Source organism: Sus scrofa, chromosome 10, assembly GCF_000003025.6.
Source record: "Sus scrofa isolate TJ Tabasco breed Duroc chromosome 10, Sscrofa11.1, whole genome shotgun sequence".
Taxonomy (NCBI): domain Eukaryota; kingdom Metazoa; phylum Chordata; class Mammalia; order Artiodactyla; family Suidae; genus Sus; species Sus scrofa.
In genome coordinates, this window is record NC_010452.4 from 51,756,958 (window position 1) to 51,777,167 (window position 20,210).

The following is a 20,210-nucleotide window of genomic DNA, read 5'->3' on the forward strand; positions in this document are numbered from 1 at the left end:
GTAAATACCCAGAGGTGGAATTGCTGGATTGTATGGTAGTTCTATTTTTAATTTTTTTGAGAAACCTCTGTGCAGTTCTCCATGGTGGCTGCACCAGTTTACATTCCCACCAACAACTGCACAAGGGTTCCCTTTCCTCCACATTTTCCCCAGTGCTTGTTATCTCTTATCTTTTTGATGACAAGTGGGAGGTGATACCTTATTGGGGTTTTGATTTGTATTTTCCTGATGTCGAGCACCTTTCATGTTCCTGTTGGCCTTTGACTCTCTCCTTTAGAAAAATGTCTACTCAGATCACCTGCTCATTTTTTTTAAATGGCAGTCTTTTTATAAAAAAAAGTTTGTTGTGAGCCACACGGGAAGTTCATCAGACACAACTTAGAATAGATTTACAAGGAGATCCTGCTGAATAGCATTGAGAACTTTGTCTAGATACTCATGTTGCAACAGAAGAAAGGCTGGGGGAAAAATGTAATTGTAATGTATACATGTAAGGATAACCTGACCCCCTTGCTGTACAGTGGGAAAATAAAAAAATAAAAATAAAAAAAAATAAAAAAATAAAAAATAAAAAAAAGTTTGTTATAGTTGATTTACAACCTCCCCATTTTTTAATTGGATTATTTGAGGTTTTGGTATTGAACTGTATGAGATCATTATATATTTTGGATATTAACCCCTTATCATATATATGATTTTCATATCATTCCTCTCATTCCATAGTTTGCCTGTTTCATTTTGTTTCTTTTGCTATGCAAAAGTTTTTTAGTTTAATGTAGCCCCAAATTGTTTATTTTTTTACCTTGTTACTTGTGCTTTAGGTGTCATATCCAAGACCCAGGTCAAGAAGCTTTTCTCCTGTTTTCTTCTAGGAGTTTTATGGTGTCCTGTCTTACATTTATGTCTTTAATCCATTCTGGGTTAATTTTACAAGTGATATGAGATAGGAATCTAGTTTCATTCTTTTATATGTGTCCATTTTTCCCAGAACCATTTATTGAAGAGACTGTCTTTTCTCTATTGAGTATTTTGGCTATCTTGTCAAATATTAGTTGATCATATTTTTGATTCTGACCCATTGGTCTGTGTCTCTGTTTTTAATGTTAGTACCATACTGTTTTGATTCTGTAGCTTTATAATATAGTTTTAAGTCAGGAAGCATGATTCCTCCAGCTTTATTCTTTCTTTGTCAGGATTGCTTTATTGGGGAGGGGCTTTGTGGTTCCAAATAAATTTTAGAATTGTATTTTTCTACCTCTGTAAAAAGTGCTTTTGGAGTCTTGATAGGGATTATATTGAATCTTTAGAGCTTTGAGAAGTAGGTACATTTTAACAATATTAATTCTTCCAATCCATGAACAAGAAGTTTCTTTCCATTTTTTTTTGTATGTTCTTCAACTTCTTTCGTCAATGTCTTGTGATTTTTCAGTGTAGAGATTATTTACCCCCTTGGTTATATTTATTCCTGAATATTTTATTGTTTTTGATGATATTATAAATAGATCATTTTCTTTTTTCTGCCATAGATAGTTCATTGTCAGTGTACAGAAATGATACTGATTTTTATATGTAGATTTTTGTATCCTGAACTTTCATTTATCTTGAAATTAACAAAAAAGATCTTTATTAGAAAAGTACCATAATTTAACTCTTATGAGAAGTAAGAAGAAACCTCTTTACTTTGCTAAAGAGTGAAACCTATAGCAAACAGACTTCTTGGTGAAACACAGGATGCATTCTTTAAGAACAGTACAAGGCAAAGTTGCCTAATACCATTTTTTAGTTATTTTGAAAATACTGTCTAGTGTAGCAGAATAAGAAAGAAGAAAGCAAGAGGTATGAGGATTAGAATGGAAAAAAAAAAAAGATGTGATTGTCCACTTAGACGCCCCCAAAAATGCTAAAGATAATTTATTTGAATTAACAAGATTTCTAGATATTAGGTCATCATCCTAAAATCAATTGTATTTCTCAATCAAAAATTAGAAGAAATTATAATTTATAAAAATATGTAATTAAATAACAATGAAACTTACAAGTGCTCATGAATAATAAATATTTGGAAAAATCTCCATGGAAAATAATTATAAAACCTTACTGACTGGGATTATGAAACTAAATAAATGGAGAGCTATAACTTAATCACCAAAGGCAGACTAGATTATCATAGAGATAATAGTTCTCACCAAACTGATCTCTATATTCAGTAAAATTGCAACCAAAATTACTACAGTGTTTTTCATAGAGTTGACAAACTTATTTTAAAATTAATATAGAAGAGCAAGGATCAAGAATAGCTAGGAAAAAATGTAAAAAATGGACATATTAATCATGGGATGACATGACAGACTAGGGAGAAGTTTCTCCTAAGCTATTAATATAAATTTAAGGTAATTAGGATGTCATGGTATTGGGACAGGGGTAGACAAAGAGACCACTGGGACAAAATAGGGAACCCAGAAACAGAACCAGAAACACTCAGTATATGTCAGTATCACAGATCAATGCAAATAGGGTGGAATTTCCACAAAGGTGCCTGATGATTAAACAACTTCATAAAACGAAATTGGCTCCCTACCTCACATCATACAGATCCATTTTGTGTGGATTAAGGATTCAAATATAAAGGGAAAATAATTTTTAAAATTAAAAAAATCATGTGAGCTCAAAGTAGACATAAACAAGACACAAAATAAAGCATGAAAGGAGAATTAAAAATTTTAACCTCACGAAAACTAAGGATAACTCTTCAAAGAACATTAAAAAATCCTCAAAGAACATTAAAAAATCCAGGAGTTCCTGCCATGGCTCAGTGGAAACAAATCTGACTAGTATTTATGAGGACACAAGTTTGATCTCTGGCCTTGCTCAGTGGCTTAAGGATCCAGCGTTGCCATGAGCTGTGGTGTAGGTTGAAGATGTGGCTGGGATCCCACGTTGCTATGGCTGTGGTGTAGGCTGGCAGCTGCAGCTCTGATTTGACCCCTAGCCTGTGAACCTCCATGTGCTGCAGGTGTGGCCCTAAAAATACAAAAAAAAAAAAAAAAAAAAAAAAGTCCAGCCGTAAACTTGGTAAAGATATTCACACCATTTATGTATTCACAAAGCTGTTTTCAAGAATATGTGAATAGCTCCTTCAAATCAGTAAGCAAAAGACAGCCCAATAAAAAAAGGGCAACATTTTTTAACAGGCCCTGCATGAAAGAAAAAACTCAGTGGTCAATGAGCATTGATTGAAAGTGGACTTTATGGAGTTCCCATCATGGTACTGCAGAAACAAATCTGACTAGGATCCATAAGGACGAAGGTTTGATCCCTGGCCTTGCTCAGTGAGTTAAGGATCCAGTGTTGCCGTGAGCTGTGGTGTAGATCATAGAGGTAGCTCGGATCTGGCATTGCTGTGGCTGTGGTGTAGGCCAGTGGCTACAGCTCTGATCCCACCCCTGGCCTGAGAACTTGCATATGCCACAGGTGTGGCCCTTAAAAAAAAAAAAAGTGGGGTTTATGCAATTAATAATATGACAGTTCCAAGTTATTCGGTACTGTAATTTCTCTACAGCACTTTGTTTCTCTGTGGCACGTTCTCTGTCTGCCTTGTTTTGGAATCACTTGTGTACATGCCCCTTGTCACCCTTACTATTTGCCCAGAATCCTAGTCTCTTGCACCCTCGTGTTCCTCACAGCCCCTGGCATTGAGTCTTTCATAGAATATGTGCTGAAGTCTCATAAACTTCTGGGGACTACGTAAACTGTTATAGAAACTTTGGAAAACCAATCTGGGTGCTTATCTTCTGAAGCTGATTATTCTCTTAACATATGCCCCAAAGTTCGATTCCTAGGCATATAATATCACCTAGAAGATTTCTAGCATGGGTGCCTGAGGGCACATGTACAGGACTATTCAAGGCCATATTATGTATAAAAGAAAAAAATTGTAATTTCCCAAATGTGCATTCACAGAGAGTGACTGCATAAATTATGCTCTCGTCACACACTTGAAGACTCTGCAGCAGCAAATATGAATGAACTGCTTCCCGTATCCATATAGGTTAATGCAGGGGTATGAAACACATTGAGGAAGAATGCATACATTATGATTTTAAAAATAAGCACAACTAAATTTGTGTATTGTTTAGGGATATCAGTGTGGTAAAAAATGTAAGTCTCTAAAACCGACAAAAAAAAATTATCAAGAAAATAAAAGGGAATTCCAAGCACAAAGTTCAGAATCGTGGTTTCCTGGTTGGGAGAGTGTGGGTGGTCATGAGATGGTGACAGCTGCACAGGGAATTTCCACACCACGACTGTTATTCTCTTTCTCAAGTCCGCAGATCATGTCATTATTGCTCCCATTTCTAACTTAGGTTTCCATTGCTCAAGTTTTTGGTATATGTCCCCCCCTCAATTTTTTTTGTTCACTGAAGCATTTTAGAAATCCATTTTCTGCTTGAGGACAAGGTTTGTGTATTATTTATTCTAAGAGCCCAGTGCAGAGCCTAATATACAATAGTGTTAATAAAATAAATGTGCATAAGCAAACAATTGCATGTTTTCCTCTCATCTTTATTATAAAGTACTTTCTCTGGGTGCACATTTATTTTCTCTTCTAATTCATATTCAATTTTGTAACATTTATTCCTGTAATAGTTTGGGCAATGAAATGGTTTAGAATCTTATTCATTCATTGCTTAAGCAAGGTTTACTGAAAATTCACTTTATTAATCTTTGCAAATAATACCAAATGATAAACGGGTCTTTAATTTCACAGGTTAATAAACAGAAAGAAGACATTGAAATGAGAAAAAAGTTTGATACCATAGGCATCAAGGTTTGCATTTAAATTTCCTTTTTTTTTTTTCTTGTATCCCATACATCTCTTATTTGGGCTTCTGGGTTGAAGGACCTATATATCTATCCCCAGCCTTTTCACTTTCCCACATCTGAGTTTAAAGGAGAAAATGCTTAAAAGTGAGGCAGGAAATGTGAATGGACTGGTGGTTTCGAGCAGTGGGGAGCGAGTAAGAGTGGAAAGTGCCATCTGGTGTATGGCCCCTCAGGCTCAATGCCCTGGCCCTTCAGACTCCTGTCCTGTCACCCAACTTGCCACCCTCCTTACACGTATGACACTTACCTCAAGCTACCCCCTCACCGCACTCCACACAGACTCCACCTTTCCACGTGCTTCCAGAGAACCATGATCTGTCGACATGTTTTTCTTAGTTACAGGAGCATCGGTGGGAAGAGTGGAAAAAAGGCCTTGCCTGCAAATTAAACAGGCCGGGGATGGGGTAGGGAATGGGGGGACTGGGAGCAAGAATATATCCAGGCCTTTGGGGACTGAAAACTTCAACCCTGCGATTCCAGCTCAGGAGAGGAGGGCATGGGAGGAAAGGAGAGGGATGCAAATCTGAAGCCTGAACAATGAGAGTAACAGAGTGGTTCTTTTGTGTGGCAGAGTCCCAGAGCCGTCAAAGGAAAAGAAATCACTTTGTCCCCATGGCCCTCCCAGCCCAAGAGTGCAGGTGTTTTTAGGCCTCATTCTTCTTCCATCGCTTCACTGACTCCAAAAACCAAAAGAATCAAGAGTCTAAAGAAGGCAGCAAAGGAAGAGCAGCCTATGGTAAGAGCCACTCGCCAGACCACACCCCATGACACCTTCATCTACAGGGGGCATCGTCCTGTTAGCACCCTTGCCACTTCAGTGTCCTTCCTCCTGTCCAGCCTCAGCGCTGACCATCTCAAACTCCCGATGCCCCTGCTCTCTCTGCGTGCATCTGGGTGGGGACTCTGACTGTTCTTCCCCGCACCAGCGTGTTCCTTCCTGTCAGGCCCCTTACCTTCCCCAGGAGGTGCCACCATTATCCTTATTTTGGTGCTTTAAGCTTAGTCACCAAGCCTTTTGGGATCTCTAGTAAATTAGCAAGATAGAGAAGCCACAGGCCAAGCACTTTCTAAGATGTATAATCTCTCACTCATTACTGCCCAGCATCTGTCAGAAATTTCCTGAAGGTTCCCTGAAGGACATGCAGGTTTGAGTCCATTTGCCCGTGGACTATTCTAAATCAACAGTGGATTAGTTTATACTGTCAGAAGCATGCAAGCATGAACTTTATGCTATTGATGTCCTTTCCCCCTTACCCCCAAATAATCAGAATTGCTTCTGCTGGATCTATGGTGGTACCATTGGGTTACATTAAAAGGTATGCTAGGAAGTAGATCTGTGATGTTTAACTCAACCTGTGGTGCCCAAGACCTCCCTTGATAAGAATCCTGCGGGGGAACTTCCTTCTGAGATTAGTTGTGGGAATAATTGCATTTCTCTGTGCCCATCATCTTGAGGACACTGTGAATTGTGTAACCAGGCAAAGCTGCTTGTCCACGTTGACATTCGGGACACTCAGGAGCCCATAGGTGACACATATAGCGAAGGTACAGCCCTCCCTGGAAAGTCTTGGTTTTGGTTTCCCAGACGTGGGTCTTGCGCTACGTGTTCCCATGTTCTTCTTCCTTCTCCCACAAGGAGGCTGGGGTCAGGGGCCGGCAGTGGGGTGGGGGTGGGGGACGCGAAATCTACCTCTCCAGCACTTAGGGTGGGTGTACAGAGCAGAATCATGATCGCTTGTGTGGCTTTCATGCTCAACGGGGCAAGAGAAGGTGTATTCCTCTCTTGCTTGCTCACCAAGCAGATGGCTCACCAGTGGAACCCAGCGGAGGAGAAAGCAGCAGAGGGAGGCCAAGGTGTCATACCAGAGGAAGTCACTCGGCTTGGAAGGAACCCGCAGGAGTTGAGAAAAAGCATTCTCCTTTAAAAGCACTTCCACTTTGCAGGGAGTTAGGAAGTATCACCAGTGCAGTTTCCCAAGGAGAAGGATGACTCTTGGGGAATATGGCACATGCCTGACCAGTGACTAGGTTCTAGAAGTAAGGTTTTTAGAATCCAGGTTTGGAAATTATTGGGCAGGGGGAGGGTCACCAAAACAAAACCAAGAAAAACAAAAACAAAAAGCAACCCCTGGGCTGAGTGTGCAGTGCTGCCTGCTGACCTAGGTGAGGGCCCAGCCTTGCTGGGCAAGGGTCTCTTGTGCAAGCCTGGGACTTAGGCTTAGGGAGCCTGTGGCCGAGGTGGCATCCTGTTCCAGAAACTTTTGTCAGCTGCTGTGAAATCAGGTCGTGTGCCAGGGGTCTGTGGTCCGAGGCTCTGAGGTGATGCTGGGGAGGATTGCAGAGCAGGTCAGCAACTGCGACAAAGTAGTGGAGCCTCTGATCCTAGGATCACGGCTGGGATTGGGGGCAGGGGGAGCTGCTCCATCCCTCCAGCAAGCCCAGGGTCCTAAGTGAATCCTACAGTTTCAGACTAGAAACTCCAGTGTCCCCAGTTTACATACAGATCAAAATTGTGCTTCCAGGAGGGGCAGAAAGATGCCCTGTTCTCCCCTGCAGAGAATACACCATGAAGGGGAGAAAAAGGCAGACAGGGTCTCTTCTTCCTGAGAAGCCATCCTTTTAGTAGGATTTTCTCTTAGTGTCACAGTCTTTCCTTCTGATCATAATGGTTATTATCTAGATGTTTCCAAAGCTTAACAGTACATTTTGTCAGCTGGAAAGACTTTGAAGTTAATGTGTAACAATAAGTAAAAAAAATTGGATGGGGGAGGGTGGAGAGGAGAGATGATGTAAGCTGCTGTTTACATTTTCATAGAGATTGACTCGATTTTAAAGTGAAATCTATTTTTCTAGCTCACCGTTATTACTTTCATATACACTTTGGTTGATAATAATCCTATTATTTTAAGCACTCCTTTCCCATCACCTCCCCAAGTAGATTAACTCTACGTGTAATTAAATGCACTCCGGTTATAATTTTCCTGTTTCTGTCTTTTAAGTATTTTATGATATTGAGATTGTTGGACTTCTTAAAAATTCCCTTTAAAGGGTTTTATCATCTTGACCACGTGTAAATGACCAAACAGAGAGCTCGCTGCAGGAACTTTTTACATCAGTCATTTACTTTATCTAATTAATCATACTTATTTTTTGAAATCTGTGTCATTTGGTGGGAACAGCACACGTGTTTCACCCAGTGGCGTACACAGTGATAAACTGAGTGTTTAGCCAGTCTGAAAAGCATGATATGAACATCGCTGTCTGATTTCTATTTATGAAAGATTTCACAACATGAAATTTGTATTTGGACAGCATTTGTGTGTAAAGTTTATTTTTTGATAGCTCTAAAACATTTCAGATACTGAGGTTTCACAGAACAAGGTTAAATTGGATTCCCAGTTTTTTCCCCAGCTCCAGGGTAATTAGTTAATGAAGATTGCACCCAGTAAATGCTTCTCTGGAAGACTTCTGAGCTTCCACAGGGTAACCTGTCTGTGCTGATGGAACATATGGTGTGTGCTTAGATCTGCAGAAAGCATCGGGACCCATCTGTGTGGGAAATGGGACATGGGACAGAGTCAGTCGTATTCCCATTCTTAAAGTTCACTCAATACAAAGCAATTTGTACATCATAAAAGACTTTAATAAAACCTCAAGAACGTTGTCTTTTCAACATTCAAGAATTGTGAGATGAAATACGTTCGCAGTAGTTTTGCAATTATGACCACAGTCACCCTGCAAACAAGGAATTTTTTGAAAAATTATTATTACTATAGGATATAGAATTATTATAGGTCGATAGTATAGACTTGTTGGATGAAAGGAAGCTCTTTCCCATTCATCTGCTGTACATCTCTTTTATTTGATTGAATTGCATGTGAAGTTGAAAATAAGCTCCATCAGAGAAGAAAATAATAAAATCTCTTCACTGTTTCATTACTTTTTTAGTTTTTCTCTGGGCTTGGCAGTTCATAGCTCTGCAGAGTTATGTGGGAAAACCAGCATTTTGCTCATTGTTGATCTGGCTGCCCAGGATGGTAGAGTAATACAGATAGAGGACAGTCCTGGACACGTAATATGGTCTTCAGAGGCTGTCAAAGGATATTTACTGTATTTCAATAGGAGATGTTGACACAAAAGAATTTTCCTTTATACTGGATCTTTGTTTCCTAATATGAATAAACCTAATACATAGAGATAATGGAAATCGTACACTACGATTACGTATTTTATTTTTCATTTGCCACTAAAGTAAATCTGTCTTTAGATTCTGCTCTCAGGAGTTCTCATTTAGATGCAGTGGGCTATAGGATCCAGTGTTGCTGCAGGTGTGGAGTATGTTGCAGCTGTGGCTCAGATTCGATCTCTGGCCCAGAAACTTCCATATGCCGTGGTGTGGTCAAAAAGAAAAAAAAAGAGAGAGAGAGAGATTCTGCTCACAGACACCGAAACTGAAAATTTTGAGTAATACCATATTTAAAATTCAACTGAAAGGTGGCTTTTGCTTTCTGTGTTGTTTTATTCTGAGTAGTTTGATGATTTTGATGATAAGTATTTAGTATATTTGGAACTGAAATTATTTTAGTGAAAATAATATCCAACATTTTTTGCACAACTGAAAAACGCTTTTTGTTAAAAAAAAAATCACTGAAAGGTTTTATGTTTGTCTTCTTGGTTTTTTTGGGGGAGGGGAACAATGATAACATTTTACTTGTAGAGTTTACAGTATTTCAGTATAATTTACAATGTTGCCGTGGAAATCTGGAAAAGAAGAGATTTGCATCAATTTCTATTCTTCCCTAGACACAATCAGCCATGGACAGGTGCTAGGTCCTAACCACATGTAATAGCACCTTGGTGGCCACAGAAAAACAATCATTCAGGAGTCCAGAGAGCAGCCATCTAACCCCTCACTGCATGGTGTTTCTTTATTCCATTTACCTGGGTTTCCTCTGTGAGTTTCTTTCCAGTTCTCACTGGGAGTTGGGGCCAGTCTTGAACACCAGGTCACTCAGGAACATCAGTGTCCTGACACTGCCCGGACTTGGGTCTCACTCCCTGAACCTTTGACATGGCTGTAACTCATTCTAATTGCCGTTATTGCATAGTCCAGTTCTGCTGTGAATTGTCATACAACAACCCCAATATTGATGCTGCCCAGTATCAGCCTGCAGTGGCTACATCTCGCCGGATGCAAGCGTTGGACTCTTGACCACCCTCTCTGGATCCAGCTCTACCAGTTGTCCGTTTCTCCAGCCCCGACCTCTTCACACCTAGTCCCAGGTTTCTTCTCAAACCCTGGGGATTAGTTCATATAAATTACAACGCGTGTCAATTCCCCTTTCTTTAGGAATGTATTTTTGTGGAGGGTGGTACTTAAGACTTTTCTTCATGTAATGCCTCAGTGTAGTCTCTGCAAAAAACAAGACTAGTGAAAGGAAAGTTATTTGTTTCCCCTTATTCACCTATTACACATTACTGCTAACCTCCATTTCTGATCAACCTGAGATAACCAGTGATAGTTCAGAGTTGTTTTTATGCCAGTCAAATCCAGAATTCTCACATTTTGTTAGCCTTTAGCCTATGCAGCTTTATCAGGGAATCAAGGTACACTGGCTTTTAGGCTTTCAAAAATCTTGAAAATAGGAGTTCCCTGGAGGCCCAGTGGGTTAAGGATCCGGCATTGTCACTACTGTGGTTCAGGTCACTGCTATGGCATGGGTTTGATCCCTGGCCCAGGAACTTCCACATACCATAGGCATGGCCAAAAAAAAAAAAAAAGTCTTGAAAAGTCTGAAGATTTCCTTCGCCAGCCTCAGTGGGGGGATATTTCTTTGTTAACTGTATGAACATCTGGAATAGAATAGGGAGTTATCTACAACCAGTGCCATGAAGTGTTAAGAAGTCCAGTTAATCCAATGGCTGAAACCATATGGTGAACCTACGTAGGGTTTTATGCCAATAGAATTGATAGGCATGAGCCTGAAAAACCTAGAGTGTAATTCTGGTGGTCTGTGTCTCTAGTTGAAAATATGCAAGTGGATTCTGATTAAAAGTCAACATCTCTGTTTTATTTACACTAGCATATTTTAAATAGTACTTCTGGAATTCCCATTGTGGCTCAGCAGTTAGCAAACCTGATTAGCATCCATGGGGATGTGGATTTGATCCCCGGCCTCGCTCAGTGGGTTGAGGATCTGGCATTGCTGTGAGCTGTGGTGTAGGTCACAGACGCAGCTCAGATCCTGCATTGCTGTGGCTGTGGTGTAGGCTGGAGGCTACAGCTCCTAATGAGCCCCTAGCCTGGGAACTTCCATATGCTGAGGGTGCAGCCCTAAAAAGACAAAAAGACCAATAAAAAGGTACTTTTAAAGTTTAATTAGAAAGGTTTCAATACAGTTTTAGATTCCTATACAACCATTGGGATAGCTAGGAGAACACCTATTAGGAACGCAACAAAAAAGATCTCAGAGTGATGTGCCCCAAGCAGCTGGCTGATAAGGAATCAGTTAAGAAGTCATTGCAATTTGTAGGACCCTCTGGAAATCTCCCACCAAATAGCGGAGTCTTCAGCTATAAAGATAATGTTGCTTAAGAGATCTCCAGAAAGGCACTATGAAACTCATATTTGTCCATTCGTCTTGCTCCAAAATGCCTTTGGATAATTTTTCCCAATGTTTCCATCAGAAGTATGGTTCTTTGGGGTTTCTAACATGTTATAGTCTTCAAAATTGTTATGGTTTAATATAGATATTTTCATGTAGCAAAATGGATATAATTTGCTACAGCAAGATTTGTATTTTGACACCTTCATTTATACCATTTCTGGAGCTTTTATTTTTATCTAAGTTTCTGTCTGGTATCATCTATCTTCCTGAAGAACTTCCTGTTGCAGCTCTTCCTTTTGCAGTGCAAGTCTGCTGGCAATGCATTCGCTCAGCTTTTGTTTTTTCTGAAAAAAAAAAAAATTGCCGTTATTATTGACAGATTTTTTTTTTCCTGAGCATGAAAGTATTCTTTTCTTTAATACTTTGAGGATGTCACTGCCTTATCTTTTGTCCTGCATAGTTTCTGACAAAAAGTCTCCTATACATTTTAACTTTGTTTCTCTGCCTGTAATGTGTCTTTGGCTTTGAGGTGCCTTCAAGAGTTTATCTTTGCTTTTTCAACAGTTAGACATAATGTGTTTGGTGGTGTTTCTTGTTCCTCTCTCTCTCTCTCTTTCTTTCTCCTGTCTGAATTGAGCTTCTTGAATTTGTGGTTTGGTGTCTTTCATTAACTCTTTACCATTATCTTCAATTATGCCTTTTGTCTCATTCTCTCTCCCTCCTCCTTCTGCGACTCTGATTGCACATATTTTAGACCATTGGATATTGTCCCACAAGTCTCTGGTGTTCTGTTCTTTGATTTTAAACTACTTTTTTCTCCTGTGTTTCAGTTTGGGAAATTTCTTTTGACCTACCTTCAAATTCACTAATTGTTTTCCTCAGCAGTATTGAATCTACTGATGAATCAAAGAAATTCTTCATCTTTGTTTTTATTTCTAGTATTTCAATTTGACCCTTTTTTATATTTTCCAAATTTCTGCTGAAATTATCTGTTTTTTATCATCCATGTTGTTCACATTTTCTCCTAGGCTTTTTAACACTTTAATTATAGTTTTTTTTTGTTTGTTTGTTTTAATTTTTATGGCTGCATCCATGGCATATGGAAGTTCCCAGGCCAGGGATTGAATTTGAACCACAGATACATCCTATACAATAGCAGTGACAATGCCAGGTTCTTTAACCCACTGTGCCAGGCCAGGGGTCACACCCACACATCCACAGTGACCTGAGCTTCTGCAGTCAGATTCTTAACCTACCGTGCCATGGGGGGAATTCCTAATTATTGTTATTTTAAAGTCTCCATCTGATAGTTTGGAGAGCTAAGTCATCTCTGAATCTGATTCTGTTGATTGCTTTGTCTTCTGACAGTAGATTCTTTTTCCCTTGCCTTTTTGTCTGTCTCATAAGTTCCAAGTGAATACCAGACATCATGTGTAGAAAAGTAAAGAATGAAGTAAATGAAGTGCACAGTGGGAAACAGTATGCCTCTTCCTATGATAGATGGTTATTGAAAGGACTTGGAACAATCTAGCCAAGATTTGAATTGAACAGAGCTTGGTTGTTGCTATGCTTCCTTTTAGTGGGCCACAGTCTTGATCCTCTTGTCGTGGGTGTGTGCTCAGAAGGGGAATGAGAGTAACGGAGTGCTTTTCTCTGTGTACTCTTCCACCCTCAGCTTTTAGCAGAACGTGTCCACTTGCGCCACAGAGTAGGTCTCTCTCTTTGTTCTTGTCCCTCCCTTGGTAATAGAGCCCTGTTATTTGGTGCTTCACAAGTTCTAATGCAAACTTGGTTGTTTAATGCAAACCTAGTTGTTCTAATGCAAACTTAGTCTTTGAGAAGTTCTGTGTGCCTGTGGCTCAGAGCCACATAGAAAGTAATCAGAAAAAATTTAATAATATTAGGTCAAGACTAATGAAACTTGGAGTTCCTACGGTGGCACAGAGGGTTAAGGATCCATTGTTGCTGCAGCTGAGGTGTAGGTCACAGCTGCAGATTGGATTTAATACCTGGCCTAGGAACTTCCATATGCTGAAAAAAAATTTTTTTAAAAGACTAATGAAATTTTAGGAGCAGAAGATCATCTTTTTTCATAAATTAGAAAGATTGTTTTGATAGTAATATATTTGATGTTTTAAAGGAACAATTTAAGGTAGCATTAAACCCAGAATGAATGGCCTACATTTCAGAAGATGGATGTTTGTGGAAATTAGGAGAAATAAAAGAATGTAATGACTCTTTCATTGACAAGAAAAGGAGAAAGAGGATATGATAAGGAATATAGTTGATCTTATGATGGTTAATAAAGATAATTGCATTTCTCTTATTAGGAATCTTATTTAGATTATATTTATTCAATGTTGGTCTTTTAGTTTTAAGTGCTTAAAAATTGGAAACAAATTTAAGAGTCACATTTCTGTTATAAATAAAGCTTGTTGCTTAATTTTATGGATTTTTAGTTATAAGTATGTATACAAATTCAAATGAAAATGAGAAATAGTTATAATGAATTATTTCTAATCACTATGTTTGATTATCTTTATAGTTATTTAATTTACATTTTCCTACTTAGGACATTATATACTTTTATATTACCACTCATTTTCACCTCTATCTATTGTTTAGCAGTCCAGTGTTTGCACCTGTCAATGAAGCAGCCACATAAAGACCAGCACATGTATTCCAGAGAAAGTGGAATGTTAGCAGCTGGCAAAACAAAATGACGGTTTAGTGTGGACAGAGCCAGGATTCAATATAGCGTGCTGTAGCAGAGTTGAAAGTTCAGCTCAAACTGGAGAGCAAACACTCTAGTCTACATGTGGTGCTTTTTTTTTTTTTTTTTTTTTTTAATGAAAAGAGAAGCTATCTTTGTCATTGTAACAGTATTGTCTTTGGGAGAGATTGAATAATTATTTGCTTTACAGAAGATAGGCTTTAGCGCGGTTTTTATCTCTAGTTATCATGGAGTTGATCATTATATGAGAGTCAGGAAAAGGGAGCCTTGAAAATTGGAACTAATTTTAGCTGTATGTGAATTTTAAAACAATCTTCTTTAAAATAAACTTTCAACTACTGATATGACTTCAGACAGAATGTCTTTCTAAGTGGAAACGTATTTTGTTTTGCTGGTTTGTTGTCCTTACTGCCTGCGGATTAGTTTTTAAAATCTGGGTTAGTTTATTCCCATCAGCATAGGGGCACATGCCCGCCAAAGCTTGAGGCTCCTACCCCAGGGCTTTCTTTTCGTTCCCTCTTAACCAGTGGCAGTGAACTCACTCTAAACTCCTTGTGCCCTGGTCAGAGAGGCAGTTCAAGTGGATTGTGCTCTTCGAGAACAAATAGGTGGAGGGAACCCCCGAAAGTGCATGTCCCCCCGACTTGAGTGACCCTTACATTTTGGAAGCCAAGGAAAGCTGATGATAACAAAAATTTTCGTTGTTTTGTTACATTGGTGTTGCTATACCTCAAGCTTTGTTTTTGGCTTACTCCTGCCACGTGGGCCTTGAGAAGACTGGGTCACTAGGCTGGTGGTGATAGGTGTTAGTTTTCTCAGGGAAGCTGTATAGACAACCAAGGCAACACTGATTTGAGAGGTGCTGGGATCACCAGAAAGCTCTCCAGCACAGTGGCAATTGAGTGAACTAAGGTCAAAGCAGTGGGTTAGCATCCAGGCTCAGGATTAAGTCAGTACTGAGAATTCTCCTCTTAGCCAGGAAATAATCAAGGATTATCACAGGGAATTCATAGATCATGATACAGACGTTTATATATATTGAAACCATAATAAAGGCAACCATGATGAGAGCTAAACATTTGCAAATAAAAAATCAGGCATGTGAGAGAGGAGCATTTTCTCCTCAAATGCTCTAAATCCTTAATCTTTATTTGTGCAGAGCTCAAGTCTGCCACTGTTTATTTATAATAATAACAATGAGAAACACTAAAACAAAGCAAAACCCTTGGCTTCTGAAAGTGAGAGTTTTGTGTTCACATATACTACACGCAATTAAAACATGTTCGTGCATTCTCTATCACTGAAAATCTAAAGTAATAGGGATGATAAAATCAATAGGTTAGTGGAGTTCCCATTGTGGCACAGCAGGAACAATGGGTTTTTGCAGATGCCCTGGGCATCTTCTGGTGACCGTTGCTGTGTCTGGGCTGCTTCTTCCACTGAACAAGTCAACTTCTCAGTTTCATCTCACTATGTCATCCCAATTCACATTTTGTTGAATCAGCCATTGAATTCAACCCACTTCTGTGATTCGTACTAAAACCGCTTCCTCACAAGAACCTTTAGTTGGACAATGTTGAAGAAGGTGCGTGACAGGGACAGTTTACATCACCAAGATACATCATTATGTTGAAATCGGGCATCACCCCTGGGCTTTACCACCAACTAGCGCCTCCAGCCTTGGGGCCCTGCCTGGCTATACTCTCCTTTTCCAGCTCTTCTCAGCCCTCACTTCTAATTGTTCAGAGGAGCTCTGGGTTCCTTTTACTTTATTCTGCAGACCTGGCTCCAGAGCTGACTCCACCAAGACAGGCAACAGATCAAGGGCTTTCAGGTCACAGAAGCCACCAGAGAAGGTAGTGATAATAAGAAGCAGCTTTTTCTGTCAGTATAGAAATATAGGAGTAGCTAATCAAGCAGATTTTTTATATTCAGTATATTTTCCCACTGCCATCTGCTCTCTGCATCATCAGAGAGGTATAGTATGAAAATTCATCTTAATTATCATTTAAAATAAAAGTTTATTATTTAAAAAGAGCAAATGAATGCAAAAAAATATTTTAAAAGTGCAGTATGTGATTTACTTAACCATTTTGAAAAACAGCATTTTTCTATCTCTAACTGGGATTAGTTGAATTTAACCCAAAAGATAGTTGAGGAAAAAATAAATAAAATAAACTTTTTTTTTAAGTTTGTGACTTCACTGAGTAGTAACCACCCATTTCATAAAAAAAAAAAGCTATAACAGTAAAATTTGACCAATATATAATTACAAAGTAATGCATTAAAAAAAAAACAGCGTGCTTTTTATATAGTGGGAGGGAGTTACCTGGTGGGTTAGCACGTTGAGGATCCAGTGTTGTCACTGCTGTGGCTCAGGTCGCTGCCATGGCACGGGTTCAATCCCTGGCCGGGAACTTCAGCATGCTGCAGACATGGCCAAAAAGGAAAGAAAAATTTAAAACCAACGGTAGGAAAGTTGGTTTTAATGGGACGTGATTGTCCAATTGCAAATACAATGTATAAATACTGAGTCTTGCAAATTAAATGAGGGAGTCAAGACCTCTATGGGACTAAGGTTGGTGTATAGTTTAATTTGCCTTTCTCTAAGCTGCAGAAAAACTGCATCTTTATGCATTGATTCAAAATGTTATATTTGCTCCGATTTATTTTTCTTTCCAGGTTAAACATGTAATACCTGCTGTGATGCATGGAGAAGAGGCAGGACTATCAGTGGCTAAGGTATAATGACTAATAATGACTAATATGACCATTATTTATATAAATACTGACTTGTTTTAGAAAGTAGCAATGACTTTGAAAGTGACACCAAGAATCAGTCTAGTGAAGAGACAGAGGACCTGATTACCTCTATAGTATGATTCTGAGGTACATCCCTGCCACATCTGAGAAATCTCGTTCATGACTTACCTACAATTCTGTTGTTAGAGATTCATTCCTTTGTCAAAACTTTGTCCCCTTGTGAAATATAAACAGTACTGAGAAATGACATAAAGCTCTAATGTGATTAACTTTGTTAGACCCTTTCCTGAGGACAGTTTTGATAGAAAAAGGAAATAGAGTAATTGGGGGCAGCTGCTGCCTATGATGAGGAGATTTAGAAAAAGTGATACCTGGTAGGGGGAGGTGATGAAGATAAATTGTGGTTGCTTTGTAATATTGTCTAGTGCTGGCTGCTGTTAAGTGACATTTATAGGAAATGAAGGCATAGGATCTTAAATTCTTCCAGTTTATGGGATCTTGCAGTAAATGTAACTCACTCTTCCTTCAAATTATTGATTATAGTTAGAATATGCATATGCTATTTAATAGAAATAGCCTTTCAGATTTATGGAGAAACAGAGTGCATTGTACATGTAATTAACTTTGTGGTATATTTTCTGTTGAAAGATCGAAGAAGAGAAACATGCTTTGGAAGAGCAAGTAGAAATATTAAAGGCTAAGTTAGAGAGAGCGAGAAAGAAGTCAGAAAGGTACTGGCAATAATAATTCATAATTATTCATTTGCAGCTAATACAATATTTAACCATATATAAATTTATTACAGGTTTAAGAAGGAATTGGATCAGATAAGCAAAAACTGGGAAAAGAAATTATTAATTCTCAGAAACAGGTATAGTGTGGTGATATATACAAATTCTATTGATTAAAATGTGACTAATCATCTTTTAAGGAAATTGGGATACTGGCATTTTCCTATATATATTAACTAATATGAAATGCCCTCATATACTTCTAACAAGAAATGCAAAATAATTGACCTAAAACAGAAGAGTAGTCAAAATCACTTCAAAGAAAAACTAATTCAAGTTTCTGTTTTATTACTGATCTCAGTGTTTCAAATTTTTAAAAAATGTTGTTGCAGGCAGTTCCTATTGTGGCTCAGTGGGTTAAGAACCCAACTAGTATCCATGAGGATGCCGGTTCCTTGGCCTTGCTCAGTGGATTAAAGGATCCAGCATTGCCACGAGCTGTGGTATAGATTCAGATACAGCTTGGAACTGGCGTCACTGTGGCTATAGTGTAGGCTGGCTGCTGCAGCTCCTATTGGACTCCTAGCCTGGGAACTTCCATATGCTGTAGGTGCAGCCCTAAAAAGACCAAAAAAATTGTTTTATTGCAGTATAATTGACTTACAATATTGTGTTAGTTTCAGGTGTGTGGCAAAATGAATCAGGTATACATATACATATATCTCTCCCTTTTCAGATTCTTTCCCTTATAGATTATTACAGAGTATTGAGTTGCTTTCCCAGTGAGTCCTTGTTACTTACCTATTTTATATATAGAAGTGTGTGAATATTAATCCCAACCTCCTAATTAATCCCTCCTCACAACCTTTCCCCTTTGGTAACCATAAGTTTGATTTTGAAATCTTTGAGTCTTTCTTGTTTTGTGAATAAGTCCTTTTGTTTGTTTTGGGGTTTTTTATCTTTTCTAGGGCCGCACCCACGGCATATGGAGGTTCCCAGGCTAGAGGTCTAATCGGAGCTGTATACCTGCCAGCCTACGTCAGAGCCACAGCAACGTGGGATCTGAGCCACGTCTGCGACCTACACCACAGCTCACGGCAATGCCGGATCCTTGACCCACTGAGCAAGGCCAGGGATTGAACCCACAACCTCATAGTTCCTAGTTGGATTTGTTAACTGCTGAGCCACAAGAGAACTCCATGCGAATAAATTCTTTTGTATCATTTTCATTAGATTCCACATATTAGTGATCTCATATGATATTTGTCTTTCTCTGACTTGCTTCACTTACTATGATAATTTCTTTTTTTTTTTTTGTCTTTTGTCTTTTGTCTTTTTTTGTTGTTGTTGTTGTTATTGTTGCTATTTCTTGGGCCGCTCCTGTGGCATATGGAGGTTCCCAGGCTAGGGGTTGAATCGGAGCTGTAGCCACCGGCCTACGCCAGAGCCACAGCAACGCGGGATCCGAGCCGCGTCTGCAACCTACACCACAGCTCACGGCAACGCCGGATCGTTAACCCACTGAGCAAGGGCAGGGATCGAACCCGCAACCTCATGGTTCCTAGTCGGATTCGTTAACCACTGCGCCACGACGGGAACTCCACTATGATAATTTCTAAATCCACCCATGTTGCTGCAAATGGCATTATTTCATTCTTTTTTATGGCTGAGTAATATTCCATTGTGTGTGTGTGTGTGTGTGTGTGTGTGTGTGTGTGTGTGTGTGTGTGTACACACACACATCTTTATCCATTCCTCTGTCTATAGACATTTAGGTTGTTTCCATGTCTTGGCTATTGTAAATAGTGCTTCAGTAAACATTGGGGTGCATGTATCTTTTTGAATTATGGTTTTCCCCAGCTATACGCCCAAGAGTGGGATTGCTGGGTCATATCTCCATACTAATCTCCATGGTGGTTGCACCAATTTACATTCCCACCAACAGTGTAAGAGGCCACACCCTCTCCAGCATTTCTCTAAGTATTAGTGATGTTGAGCATCTTTTCATGTGCTTTTTGGCCATCCATCTTGTCTTCTTTGGAGAAATGTCTATTTAGATCTTCTGACCATTTTTTGATTGGATTTTTTTTAAAAATATAAAGCCGCATGAGATGTTTGTATATCTTGGAGAGTAATCCCTTATCAGTCACTTCATTTGCAAAGATTTTCTTCCGTTCTGTGAGTTGTCTTTCATTTTCTTTAAATGATTTCCTTTGCTGTGAAAAAGCTTTTAAGTTTAATTAGATCCCATTTATTTCCTTTTGTTTTTATTTTCATTACTCTAAGAGGTGGATCAGAAAAGATATGGCTGCGATGTATGTCAAAGAGTGTTCTGCCTATGTTTTCCTCTAGCAGTTTTATAGTATCTGGCCTTACCTTTAGGTCTTTACTACATTTTGAGTTTATTTTTGTGTATGCTATTAGAGAATGTTCTAATTTCATTGTTTTACATGTAGCTGTTCAGTTTTCCCAGCACCACTTATTGAAGAG

At 39.0% G+C, this 20,210-nt stretch overlaps 1 protein-coding gene across 3 annotated transcripts in view; it reads left to right on the forward strand.

Moving 5' to 3' along the window:
• Positions 1-20,210, forward strand: part of C10H10orf67 (chromosome 10 C10orf67 homolog) — a 128,971-nt gene that overhangs the window by 73,788 nt on the left and 34,973 nt on the right. For all 3 annotated transcript variants that reach the window (XR_001299311.2, XR_001299314.2, XM_013980259.2), the window contains exons 9-13: positions 4,769-4,828; positions 5,456-5,620; positions 16,909-16,968; positions 17,638-17,720; positions 17,795-17,860. Coding sequence is in view for 1 of the 3 variants with exons in the window: in XM_013980259.2 (XP_013835713.1) it covers positions 4,769-4,828; positions 5,456-5,620; positions 16,909-16,968; positions 17,638-17,720; positions 17,795-17,860 (434 nt within the window). In the remaining 2 variants the exon portion in view is untranslated. The remainder of the gene's footprint in view (positions 1-4,768; positions 4,829-5,455; positions 5,621-16,908; positions 16,969-17,637; positions 17,721-17,794; positions 17,861-20,210) is intronic.